The sequence below is a fragment of the Meriones unguiculatus genome, chromosome 7, assembly GCF_030254825.1.
Source record: "Meriones unguiculatus strain TT.TT164.6M chromosome 7, Bangor_MerUng_6.1, whole genome shotgun sequence".
Lineage (NCBI taxonomy): Eukaryota > Metazoa > Chordata > Mammalia > Rodentia > Muridae > Meriones > Meriones unguiculatus.
Genome location: NC_083355.1, coordinates 109,093,554 through 109,107,182, shown reverse-complemented (window position 1 = coordinate 109,107,182; position 13,629 = coordinate 109,093,554). Strand labels below are relative to the sequence as shown.

The following is a 13,629-nucleotide window of genomic DNA, read 5'->3' as shown; positions in this document are numbered from 1 at the left end:
GGTCCTCTGAGAGTCCAGAGAAGGATGTCAGATCTCCTGGATCTGGAGTTACAGGCAGTTGTGGGCCACTCAACGTGGGTGCTGGGAACCAAACTCTGGTCCTTTGCCAGAGCAGTACGTGATCTCAACCTCCGAGGCACAGCTTCAGCCACCACTCCCTATACCCATCAACACCTTATTGACCTTCTCTCCAGCACCTTCCATACTCTACACAGATTACACTACTTTTATTATTTTAAAGTGTCCATAAAGCAATGGGATGCTTTGGCGTGGTGGCAAAGGCTTGGAGTAACTTGAGAGAGAGCCATTTGTCCTCAGGATTCCAACTGTGAAGCAGGGATGCCCACACTTCTCTCACGTTCTAGCAACAAAGCCTCAGCATGCATGTCAGCATCTCCCACACTCCCTGACACCCACACCCACCCCCATCACCATCAGCCTCACAACACCCTCAGACGGAACGGGGCTCTGGAGCACAAGTCACTTTCTTGCTGGTGGGACCAGCAGCCAGGACACACACACACATTGAAAAAAAAACCGATCCTTTCCCCTTTGTCCCTTTTGCCTTCCCAGTTCCAGGAATCGACCTGACAAATATCGACCAGGCTGCTGTGGTCTTCAAAGGTTACTGTCCTGTGAACAGGAGGCCGTGTGGGGCTGTGGAGCGGTGCCCACCTGGGCTCTTCTCGGTGAGTATGCACTGTACCCCAAATGAAGGCACACTTGCCTCGGTCTGTCTGTTCTGCCTATCTGCCTGTCTGCCTGTCTGTCTGCCTGCCTGTCTGCCTGTCTGCCTACCTTTGGCTTTAGAGGTGGAAACAGGCTCGAGGAGTCCCTGAATGATCCTGCTGAGTACTGCCTTTAAATGTTGAAGCTAGAGCTTCAGGTTTCCCTTCAGCTTCTCTGGAAAATTCAGCCACCAGGAATCTTGACATTACGAACTCCCAGTATCCCTGGCAAGCCAACAAGAAAAGAGCTCAAAGCAAAATGGCAACTTCCCTAGGAACTCAGTTAAGGCAACAGGCCCATGCACAGGGAAGCCCAGGGCTGGAACTGAGCCTGGCCAACTCTAAGCCTCAGTTTCCCTATATACACAACTGGCTTAAGAGCCTCTGTGATTGAGGGCCTCAGGAGCATTAATTTAAACAAAAGGGCAGATTGTCACGGCATTTGAAGAGGATCATGAATTTCACATTTCAGCAGCTCCTAGCAGGTGAGTCCCATGTGGGAAGCAGCCGGACCACGGACAGTCATTGATTTGACATGGGATGCCACCCCCCACACACAACCTCCCCACACATTTGTAAACACCTCTGTCTGCAGACCAATGATGCAATGTGCCCGATGTACCCAGCACTTCAACAAACACTTTGAAACTAGAACGTTATAATTCAGGAATGGGGTTCTGAAGTTCCTCTGAGAATCTTCCCGGGGATGGACTTAGTATGTTGGATATCCAGTGCACCCAGCCTCTGCAGAAAAGGAAGAAAGTCTCCCGTAGAGTCTTTCCCATGCGATGGTGCTTTGTGTGTCAGGTGTGACAAATCATGAGAGTGGATGGCATTGCTGTTTGAATTTTTGCTAAAGGAGGCCCTGAACTGCAGACACAGTACCACACTGTGAGCACCACAGAGGCCTAGTTCAAGCCCAGGCCCCCTTGGGAAACACACCCTTCTGCCAGTCACCTGGTGCAGTTGGGTAGGGAAAGGTGCTGGGTTCAATGGCCACAAATACTCCCTCACATTTTCTGCCCTTACTTTACCAAGGCAGACCAATTACTCAATTGTTCTACATCTTCTGGTTCCTGGAGGGAGGCTGTGACTTTAGCAGACTTTGTGCCACACTTTTAACCAGCAAATATGTCTTCACATAGCACTCACCTTCTGAGAGCAGGTGGCTCTTGTAATTTGGTGGTCATTCTGGGCACCAAGGGCAGTATTCCATCTGCACTCCTAGGCTCTCTTCCTCACACTGCTCCAGCAGTTGACCCTGAGCCAACGGCCACCACATAGGTAAAATGTACAGAAGGTATGAATTCCCAGTGTGGATGCTTTCAGGACAAGCACCAGAAACAGGGATCAGCCTGTAGCCGCTGTGTAACTAAAATGGGAAGGGCTGGTTTGGAGGGATGCAGGAAGAGATTAGGGTCCAGAAGAATCCAGGCTGCAGGAGTGGGACAGCATGTCCTCTGAAGGGCTGCGAGGAGGGAGGATACACTCAGAAGGGAAAGGAAGGAATAGATGCAAAGTGGGGTGAACCCTGTTTTGTCCACACTACAGGCTCCTCTCCTGCACTCAAGCTGAGGTTCTTCCTGCTCCTGCCTTTCTTTAAACCCTGTCAAGGTGACCAAAGGCTATTTTGGCACACCTCATAACTTAAACTAGAGCATAAGACCTTTAACATTTGCCTGCAGAGGCTGCCTCTGCACACAGGAGGAGGGGTTTAAACAGATAGATAGACAGGCAGACAGACAGATAGATAGATATTCAAGGTGGTGGTTGTGCCCTTCCAAGGCTGTGCAGGAGAACCCGCTCCAGGCCCCTCTCTGACCCCTGGTTACTGTGGCCTTCAGCATTTTGTGGTCTGCAGCAGTGTCTCATCTCTACCTGGATCTTCCTCGGGTCCTTCTTTTAGGGACACAAGTCATACAAGGTTAGGGACCCACTCTAATGGCTGCATCTTATTTAATTTATCTGTAAGGTCTCCAGGCAAAGCGGAGTTATGAGACCTTAGGGTTGGGAGCTAGGCATGTGAATTTGTGGCAGGCCCAACTGCTACAAGTTTCCATGTACACAGGTGTTTCCGTCCCTGCATACAGGATAGACAGTACCCTTGCACCCATGCACACCTGCCTTTCTGTCACTGCACACAATGTAGGTGAGGCCCCTGCATCCATGCACATGGTTTTTGTGTCACTGCACACAGGGTAGCCGGATTCCAGGCAGTGGCAGTGCGGAGGTGTAGAGCTAGATCCCGTCTCTCTTTCACCTCTCCTTCCCAGCACCATCATCCCGTCACTTCATTCTCCTTTAGAGGCTGCCCTCATCTCTGTGGGCTTGATGGTTGATCCAAGCTAATGTAAGGCCTCAAGAGTAAAGGGCCTCTCCCCTTGGGACCTAAAGGAGGCATTGCGCATCACCTTCTTCCTTGCAACTGACTGCACTATCCCATACCCACATTCAAGGGGCCCAGTATCACTGGTGTTCATACAGAACATTTGCTCAATAGCGTGTCTCTTGGCTTGTAGTTATGCAAGCATCTGCCTAGCCAGACACTGAATGTTGCCTCAACTAAGCCCTAAACCAGTGGTTTTCAGGTTGGGGGTCACATATCAGACATCTTGTATATCAGATATTTACATTACAATTCATAACAGTAGCAAAATTACAGTTATGAAGTAGCAATGGAATAATTTTATGGTTGAGGGTCACTACTATATGAGGAACGGTATTAAAGGGTCGCAGCATTAGGAAGGTTGAGAACCACTGCCCTGAATCTTTGGACTGTGGTAAGTTCTTTAGTCCGCAAGACACTCAGTGCCTGGCACAACTTTGGAGTTGTAGAGCCGTGGAGCCATGGAGATTATATGATTGAAAAAACACAACTAGGCCCAGAAGAATGCAGAAAAATAAAAATAAAATGGAAGAAGAGGAGGGTGAGAAGAAAGAAGGAAAAGAGGGAAGGGAAGAAATATGAATGAAAGATGGAAAGAGAAGAGAATAAAAGGGAGAAAAAGGGGAGAGAATAAAGGAGGGATAGAAGAAAAAGGAAGAGCGGAAGAAAAGGAAAAAAGGAGGAAGAGAATTAAAGCGAGATACAGGGAGGAAGGAAGGAGGAAAATAAAGGGAGGAAGGAATGGATGAAGAGAAGGAGAGAGAGAAAAGGGAGGGAAGAGGAAGAAGGGAAGAAAAAGAGAAAGAAGGAGAGATGGAAGGAAGGAGGGAAAGAGAAAGGCAAGCAGGCAGGAGGAAGACTGGACTACAGGATGTTTTTCCAGCTGGAACCTCAGTTGCCCTCCTTTCCCTTGTTCTTCACAGTGAGGGATTAGGTATGGGTGGTGGCTTTATTGTAAGCTCTGGGGGTGATGGTGTCATCTACAGAGAAGACTAATGTGTTCCCCGTCTTCTTTTTTTCAGACGATGGGGCCGGTGTGGCTGTGGCTGCTGGTAGCTGAGGTCCTGCTTCCTGCTCAGTGTCAGCCATTTTCTGCCCATGGAGATAAGAGTCTGGGGGCGCCTCAGCCACCCAGCGACCAGCTCCTGGAGCCAGCGCCTGCCTATCACAAGGTCTCACCCACCATTACTAATTTTGCTTTGCGTCTGTACAAGCAGCTAGCAGAGGACGTGCCAGGAAACATCCTCTTTTCCCCCGTGAGCCTCTCCAGCACCGTGGCTCTGCTCTCTCTTGGGGCACATGCTGACACCCAGACTCAAATTTTGGAGAGCCTGGGCTTCAACCTCACAGAGACCTCAGCAGCTGACATCCACCAGGGCTTCCAGAGCCTCCTGCGCACACTTGACCTGCCCAGCCCCAAACTGGAACTGAAACTGGGACATTTTCTGTTCTTAGACGGACAACTGAAGCCCCAGCAGCATTTTCTGGACAGCGCCAAAGACCTGTATGGAGCGCTGGCTTTTTCATCCAACTTCACAGATGCAGCTGCCACCGGGCAGCAGATCAATGACCTGGTGAGGAAGCAGACCTACGGACGGGTGGCAGGTTGTCTCCCGGAGTTTGGCCATGACACCCTTATGGTCCTCTCAAACTACATCTTCTTCAAAGGTGAGACTTCTTGGGCAGAAAGAGGGCCCTCTCTGTAAGTAACTGTTCGTGGATAAGACAGTTCTCCTATCTTTGTGTAGCCCATGTGTCTCCTGTGGGCTGAAGTAAGGAAGGAGAAAGCATAGTTCAGAGCGATGGTGTAGGTGTGGGCCACAGAATGCTGAAGAGAAATCCTTGTCTGGGTGTAAGGGACAACTTCCCGGAAAGTGAGTGTCTAGTTCAGCATGGGAGCACATTCCTGAACCCCCGGCTTTTTGGAGGCTGAGGCAGGAATGTTACAAGTTGATATCAGCCTGAGTTACATATAGAGATCCTGCCTCAAATGAGTGAGTGAATGAATGAGTGAATGAATGAATGAATGGCTGAGGAGGTGGCTTCATGGGCAGGTGATCCTCTTGCCTCAGCTTCCTGAGTGCTGACATCGCAGGTATGGGTCACCAAGCCCAGCCTGAAGTCATTTGCTGCCGCTGAGGCATCTGGTTAGTGAGGATTGACTTCCAATTCCCACATAAGCTGAGCTGTGCCCTCAGAATTAGGCTGCCCACTCACACCCTTCGTGGCTCTGGAAATCATGGCACTTCAATCAATTCATGCCTACTACATTACTAAGAATGCATTCTTCTCAGCCAAGTCTAATGACTTGAAAGATAGTGTTGGGGGCTCAGGATCCAGAGGACCTGGATCCAATTCCTGACAACTGTTTATAACTCCATTTCCAAGGGGTATGATGCCTTCTTCTGTTTTCCTTGGGCACTGCACATTCATGGCTCATAGACTTACAGGCAGGCAAACACTCATACATTATAAAATAGAAATAAATCTTTCTTAAAGATAGAAACTGCACCTTGTACAAGGAAGGCAGGGCCACTCCGTGTCTGCTTTATAGATAAATTCTCTCACTGACCCCAGGGACTTGCTCTCAAGTCGCCTGGTTTTGGACCCTGCTATTCCTTACACACTCCAGAGGACATCACCACCCTGTATGGCTTTGTGGACGTCTCCCCGAGTTGCTGTCTTGCCACGTGCTCACAGTTCTTTGGATTCTGTTCTCTCAGCCAAGTGGAAGCATCCCTTTGATCGCTACCAGACCCGGAAGCAGGAGAGCTTCTTCCTGGACCAGAGGGCACCACTCCACATCCCCATGATGAGGCAGAAGGAAATGCACAGGTTCCTATACGACCAGGAGGCATCCTGCACCGTCCTCCAGATCAAGTACAGTGGCACCGCCCTGCTGCTGCTGGTGCTCCCCGACCCTGGGAAGATGCAGCAGGTAGAGGCTTCCCTCCAACCAGAGACGCTGAGAAGGTGGGGCCAGCGGTTCCTGCCCAGGTGGGTGCCCCAAGGTGCTGCCTGCCCTTGCTGAAGAATTGGGGCAGGCCTGATCAGCGCCAACCCCAAGAGCCTATCTGCTGAGTTTGCCTCACTATCTCACTCTTGACTTCAGAGGTAGTTCCCCCAAGTCTTTGGGGCTCAGAGTTCCTCGTTAAAGCAAGGACATGATGCGTACTGCATGGGAGTTAGGGAGACATATGGAGCCAGTACTTGGGGTACTTAGACTGGTACTAGAATATAAGTACTCTTCAATCTGATGGTGAGGATGGGGGAGTCAGTCTTCGGAACACCTGAGTCCTCTCTCTAGATCAGTGATTCTCAACCTTCCTAACACCTTGACCCTTTAATACAGTTTAATACAGTATTTGATGTTGTGGTGACCCCCCAACCACAAAATTATTTTTGCTGCTACTTCATAACTGTAATATTGCTACTGTTTTGAATCGTAATGTAAATGGTTTTGGAGACAGAGGTTTACCAAAGGGGTTGCGACCCACAGGTTGAGAACTGCTGCTCCAGATGCTTGCAGCAGCCCTGTGGGGTGGGCACCTCTATGCATTTTCCAGAAAAGCTCAGGCAGGTGGAGGAGGAGGAGGATGACAGCTTATGCTGGGGCAGTGTCAATCGTGGGTTTAAGATACAGTTGGGAAACTGAGGCTGAAGCACCTGCTGATTAGTCAGATGTGGAGGTGGGAAGTGCAAATTGTATTTACTCTACCCGGCCTCATGTGGGTTCAATCGGTGCAACCTTGCGAAACGGTGGCTAGTGTCTGGCACCTAGAAAGCTCTCCACAAACAAAGTAAAGATGACGGAGACAGACTCGTCTGCCAGGAAACTTCTCAGATCCAGCCATGAGTCACTGTGAGGTCTATGTGGAGGGATATCTGGGTGGGCGGAGGTAGTGGAATATTCTATCACAGCAAATCACGCGTCACAAGAAGCCTGATCATCCCACTGTTTGGGGTAACCTGCTCTCGCTCATGGCTCGGGCTGCCAGAGGCCAGGGCACAGGCAACACCCAACAGAACAGGGCCTTCTCTCTGACTCTCTCTTTCTCTAGTCTGTTGGATTTGCACCTGCCAAGGTTCTCAATTTCCGCAACCTACAACCTGGAAGAGATCCTGCCCCTCATTGGTCTCAGCAAGCTGTCCGACATGGAAGCTGACCTATCAGGAATCATGGGGCAACTCAACAAAACTGTCTCCAGGGTAAGACAGGGAGTGTGGATGTGAGGAGGGGGAGTGTTTCTCCTCCCACTTGAAGCTCATTGGAAAACCAAGGTCCCCGCCTTTTTTTTTTTTTACAAACTGACGTTTTGACACACAATTTTTACAGGTCCCGTTCATAGACAACTCCATCTCCATGTCCCCTAACCTAGATATGTACCAGTCAGAGCAGGAATGCAGGGTTTTGAATAGAACAGATGCTCACCCAAGGTCATCCACAAAGCCAGGATTATGCCAGGGGAGGGGTAGCACTCCTTTATTTCCAATCATTCCTCTTCGGGCATTGGGAGCCCTATCTATCTTGGTTGTAGCTGTAGAAAGTAATAGAGCATGAAAAGTGTCATGCTGTCAGCATTGCTACAGTAACAGGCATTACCTACATTCCAGAAAATTACCACAACAAAGGCTTACTGTGAGAATTCCTTTGAAGAGAAGATGCAAATGATATCTACCCATTCTTCATTAGGTCCTGCAACAAATCAAAGTACAATTTCACCCGGGGAGCCATTGAGTTTATTATAGGGGATGGTTGAGGGCTCGCTGGCAGTGTCTCCAAATCAGCTCGCACTAGAAAAAATCTTCACTCTACGTAGATACAGCCGCTCTTCAACCAACCTCCCTCAGCCATGTACTCTTTCTGAGACCCTGACCCACAAGCAAATAGAGCAGAATGGTGTAGAAATGGCTGAGAGGAGCCGCTGGAATCTCAGATGAGGGGCCAGACGACTCTCTCCACCCCTTTCTTCTATGAGGGAATGTCAGCAGTCAACAAGCCCAACTGTGATGGACACTTGTGGGCATGAACAAACGGTCCGATGAAGATGGCAGCTGCATTGCTTGCGGGGGCTGTGTCCGACAACAAGGTCCATCTCTAACTGACAGTACGTCCTAGAAGCAGCTTGCTGTGTAGCGCTGGCTACAGCTCTGTTCCTCATGACTTCTTCCAGGATGGGAGTTAAAGGAAAAATCACACTCTCAGAGGAGGTGAAGACAAGGGGAATACGCAGTGGCTCTTGACCCCTCTGTCCTCCACAGGCCTGTGTAATGGCTGCTCACAGACAGACCGAAGAAGGTCTCCTGTCCAAGCAACGGGAGGGGGTGCATTCTCTCCTGGTGGGAGACACACAAGTCATGTGAAATGGGCAAGAATTTGCAGCCCTCTAACAGGAAGGGAAGGAGGGCCTTTCCCAGGAGGGAAGGTGGCCAGGGCCTTTCCTAGCCCTTAGCTTGGCTCCTCTGTTTAGGTTGGAGATGTTCATTGCTTTCTTAGTCTTTGTCAGGACCTTGCAAGGAATGGGCTCTGTCTTGTTTCTGGGAACTCATCTAGGCCATTTTCCCAACTTCTTTTGAAGTCACGGAGCCCTATCTTGCTAGGACATTGCGTGAAAATGAGACTTTAAGGCAGCATGGGGCCCAGTTTCACCCATTTAGAACCCGCTTTTGGTCACAAGCTACTCCTAAGATAAGAAGGCAGAGGGAGTTTAGAGAGGGTAGCTGAAGCTCAAAGAAGCCTGTGCCCTTCAGACCTACATGCCAAGCAATGCTCCATGCGGTGGCTGCTGGGTTTGAGTCTGTGCGACACTTAGCAACTCAGATGGGCTGGGGCTGCCTCACGTCGAGGTAGTCAGCCTGGGGAGGAAAGGCCAGTACTGAGGTGGGGAGGTGACACATAGAACCATGGAAAGAGAGCTCACTCTGTCTGTCTTCTCTCCTAGGTGTCACACAAGGCCGTGGTGGACATGAACGAGAAGGGAACTGAGGCCGCAGCTGCCTCTGGCCTCCTTTCCCAGCCCCCAGCCCTGAACGTGACATCAGCCCCACAAGCCCATTTTAACAGGCCCTTCCTGCTTCTTCTCTGGGAGGTGACCACCCAGAGCCTTCTCTTCTTGGGAAAAGTGGTCAACCCAGCTGCTGGGTAACTGCGGTGGGAGGCTACAGGGAGGCGAGCCCAGGCTGCACAGCAGGACCCCCGTGCTGCAGTTCTAATAAATCTGAATTCGGTTGTGCAAAGTCCCATGGGCCATGCCTGCAGGAGGGCCATGTTCAGGGGTCAACTTCTAGTCACTCACTCCATGATCTTTTCAAACCTGCCACTTCCATTGCCGATATTTGCTGAGTAGCCTTAGGGTAAAGAACACAGGGAAAGGCACCAAAGACACATGGGAATGAGCAAGCCAAGTGGTGTCCTCCTGTGGTGTCACCTTGAGGGGAGGCTGGATCTGGGACAGAGGCTTCAGACCACATACCATGAAGAAAAAGGGTGTGAGAGGTGACCAATCTCATCATTGGCGTAACAGCGCAAGAGGTTGAATTCAAGAGGCAGGAAAAGAGCCTCAGAGGCAAGGGGTGGCCCCAAGGCTGGATAAGGCCAAAAGGATGTAAGGCAAAAATCTCAGTCAGCGGGATGAATGTGGGGGATGTATTCATACATACATGCTCATGCGTATATGTCATTTTAAATCTAGGCTCTGGATATGAGGGAAGCATATGGCTTTGTCTTTTAGTCTAGCCACTTCTCTTAAAACGATTAATTCCAGCTCCACGAGTTTTCCTGCAAATGTCACGATTTCATTTTTCTTTACGGCTGTGTAGAACTCCATTGAGATGTGCACCAACCCCATCCGTCCTGACGGACATATAGGCTGACTCCACTTTCCAGATATTGGTGGTAAGCCCAGAGGCTCGGCACTGACATTCTAATCTACGGGTCTGCACCCTCAGTCAAAGGTCCTAGAGTCATGTCCTCAATCCAGCTCTGGGCAGCCAGAGGGAAAGTCAATCAAAGGCTTGGGGGACTGAGTGTTAACATGATATCTGAGTAGCGTGGGCTGGAAGTGCCTTGACTTCGTATATCTGCGGTGAGATTAGTGGGCAACATTGCTGGTTCACTTCACATTTGAGGGGAAAGGTGTTTCTCATAATAATTGAAACTCAGTCAGGTAAGAGGAATTCCCAGCTACCTTTTACGGCACACCTTTCATCTAGAGAGAGGCATTGAGAGAAAGAAGTGAATGCGACACCTCCTTGGCCATCCGCAAAGGCTCATACCGCCCCCTGGCGGTGATAGGGTGTCATTGACTCCAGAAACTAGTCATTTAGCTGGTGCCCCTGCAGCTGTGTTAGTTGAACAGAGGCGGCCTTGTAAGAGGGCAGAGTTGCCAAATACAGATTGCCTCGGTAATTCTGGAATCTAGGCAAACCAAATAACCTTTTTATGTAAGTATTCCCTGTGAAATATTTGGGCCGTACTTACACCAAAACATTCATTCTTGTTCGCTACTCAAATTAGTGAGTTGTCTTACGGTTTGGGGAGGCCTAGAAAGGAGCCTATCTGGTTAAGACTCTTTAGTGTATCAGGATGAAAGTTCCATGGGGCTGAAGGGCAGGCTGGGCCCCTCATCAGTGCAGAAAAGGAAGCCAGTGTCGGAGGGAGTAAAGAACTCCTGCACAGGAGTGGGGGCCTCGCCCAGACACCACCGCCCAGCCTGAGAAAGCCGAGAACCCTTTGCAGCCTTGGCAGGGAACATCAGGAACACACCTGCGGTCTCTCGTCAGTAAATTATTTTATCCTTCCCGGCTTCCACAGTTGGATGAGACGGTTTTCAACATGAACATGCAGGCAGCTCCAGGGAAGGCCACTGAGGGACAGGGAGAGACTCCGGAACCACATAACCTGGGTCGGAGGGTCTCCCGGGTGCTCTGTGGGCAGTCGAGGGTGATGGCGCTTAGGAGTTAGTTCCTGTCGATCTTTGATGATGTTTGGGCACTTCAGGCCTCGTCTCTGCTGTTTATGCGGAAAGATCATGAACCTGGTAAATCAGAAGAGCAGGGCAAACACCCACAGTATGTGGTACAGCTTCAATGTGCTATGCTCCAGGTTTGCCGGTGCCCACTGCTCCTGCCTGGCCGAAACTGACTTCCAGAGCACTGGGGTTCCTTCCCTGGTGGGGTGGCAAGAGGACCCACGAGCGCCTGACCATCGACATGTCCTTCAGCATCTCCCCAGGGACTAACTCCCCCAGACCCTGATGAGGATGACATCTGGACTCTGCTTTAGAATGAGAGGCTGCAGTGAGGGAGGCGAGCAGGAGGGGCTCTTGTGACGGGGTAGGATCTGCAGTCCTAGGAAAACGAGGCAGAAGAGGACCCTGTATCATGTCCCCTCGTGACAGAGAAGACGGACCAAAGACGAAGCAGACTCCCGGAAGACCTCCTCCAAAGCAGCAGTCACATGTGCAGTACTGTGGCACCTGACACGTAATTCTGTTTTATTTCTTGGCATCGTGGTGAGTTCTTCTAGTCGTTTTTCTTTTGTCGACAGATATTCACTGTGCATGGTGTTGAATTCCGTATATTATATTTATTTTTAAGCACACCAACTACGTTGACTGTATTCGCCCCCGACCCTTTCTCTGTGATCCTCCCTCCATTTCCTATTTCAGTGTTTTGAAGATCCTCCGTAGCATCTGGCCAATTTACATTTCCTCCAGTAGTGTCCAAGGGCCCCCTTTCCCAGCATACCCAGCAACATTTTTGTTGCTTAATGACTGCCGTTCTAACTGGGTATCATGGGCCCTGATTCTCTTTGTGATACCCAACCCGCACCACACACCACAGGCAGTTTCGCATGCAGCTGTGAGGTGAACTGTGGTTGGCTAGTAAGTAGCCCTTGTTTTGGTTGGATTTAATCGAACCATTCACCACGTTTCTGGTCACTGTGTCTCTGCCTTCTCCAGACCTTGAACCTATGAAAACTACTTCAAGAAGGAGACAAGATAGCTGTGTCTCGTAGTCACAGCGGCTACTCTGCAGAGGTGCCCCACAGCCTGAAGAGAGAGAGGAACTGTAGAAAAACAGCCTGTGATCTTTAAACCCATTGTTTTTTACTCTTTCCCTTGCGGTACTGTTGCATTCCATGTTAGCTTGTGGGTTTCAGGGTGCCTGTGTAGACTTCGTCTTATTAAAAAGAACATCTCTGCCGAGCCCACGCACCCTACGTCACACCTGCTGCACTCTGAGAAGACTGCGTGTTTCCATGGCGCTCACTGCAGCGGTGTGTACTTGATGTGTGTGTGCTGTGATTGGTGGCTTTTCACATCCGTGTCTTTGAGCTTCTTCTGGGTCAGAAAGACACCCACATCACTAATTCCAGCCACTCAAGCACCCTGGCAGGTGCTTGGGGTAACTACATCGGGAAGAAATGCATTAAAGTGTGATGAGTCATAATGCTATTACAGCTGTGGGTGACAGAGGCCTGCATGTTTTTGTCTTGTACAGGGACATTTCCAGCAGGCTGTGCACATGAGCTTGTCCTGGTCATGCTACATCACTATCGGTGGGAGTTGCATGAGGGAATGGGCATGAGCAAGCACAAGTCAATGGAAGGGGAAGGAAGCTTGGAGACTGATAAGCTGAAGGAGCAGGGCCCGGAGGAGATTGTATTGATTGTTCCAGAGGAGGGGCTGATCTTAAAGTGACCACTGTGAAGTTCAAGCCCGTACAGATCCCAGACTGATGGACACAAGGGAAGCTGGGCAGAGCAAAGAGAAAGAATGAAATTGCCCGTGGCTGACTAGCTCACAAGTCTCAACAAAGCAGCAGGTTTTAAACTGCTGGGACCAAGCAGGCTGGATGAGAATGAGCTATGGAGGAAAACGGGCTCCATCTAGCTGCACCCAGCCCTGGAAGGGGAGGCCTGCTGAGAGCCTCTAGCTGCACAGGACTGAGGGCTGGAGCGTGTGCTGGCAACAGGTGCACAGGATCATACCAGGATGCTGAGGCCCGGGCTTCACAGTCAAGGCGCTCATGAAGAAACTTCAAATCTGACAGATCGGGAAGGTGGTTCCTTGGTCCCTGTTGTGGAGTGAATATTTACACCCCACCAGGAAACCCAAAAAGCATGATGGCGTTAGGAGATGGCCTTTGGGAAGTGATGACATCATGAGAATGAAGCCTGGTGGATAAGCGTGGTGCCCATACAAGAGACACAAGAATTTGCTCTGTGCCTCTGCCCTCACTGTGGTGAGGATGCCAGGGTGGAGCCCATCTGGTGCCATGTCTGCAAGCACCTCTGTCACCAATCATCTGGCTGGGGTCCTTTGACCCTGCCCTGACAGACCCACAGCCTGGGTAGACAGGGCTAGGCTCAAGTGTTGGTCTGGCAGCTTTTAGTCCCTCCCAGCCTTTGGTGTCAGCAGTAGACAGCACAGGCAGCATACACTGGTGCCCTCTAGTGGCACAGTTTGCACTGGCCTTGGGGACCAGTGCCCTCGGCTCCAGGTAGAAGCC

At 50.4% G+C, this 13,629-nt stretch overlaps 1 protein-coding gene across 1 annotated transcript; it reads left to right on the top strand.

The window, feature by feature from the left end:
* The first annotated feature begins 573 nt into the window (after positions 1-573).
* Positions 574-9,351, top strand: Serpina11 (serpin family A member 11). Its single transcript, XM_060388116.1, has 5 exons — positions 574-689; positions 4,137-4,782; positions 5,838-6,111; positions 7,176-7,323; positions 9,057-9,351. Exons 2-5 carry the CDS (start codon positions 4,140-4,142, stop codon positions 9,258-9,260), a joined length of 1,269 nt encoding a protein of 422 aa, XP_060244099.1. The 5' UTR covers positions 574-689; positions 4,137-4,139; the 3' UTR covers positions 9,261-9,351.
* The last annotated feature ends 4,278 nt before the right edge of the window (positions 9,352-13,629 follow it).

Bases quoted from the DNA above. Each gene is read 5' to 3' on its own strand.
- Serpina11 (XM_060388116.1), top strand. From the start codon at position 4,140: ATGGGGCCGGTGTGGCTGTGGCTGCTGGTAGCTGAGGTCCTGCTTCCT. The intron at 4,783-5,837 runs GTGAGACTTCTT...CTGTTCTCTCAG, and splicing joins AAACTACATCTTCTTCAAAG to CCAAGTGGAAGCATCCCTTT. The intron at 7,324-9,056 runs GTAAGACAGGGA...CTTCTCTCCTAG, and splicing joins TCAACAAAACTGTCTCCAGG to GTGTCACACAAGGCCGTGGT.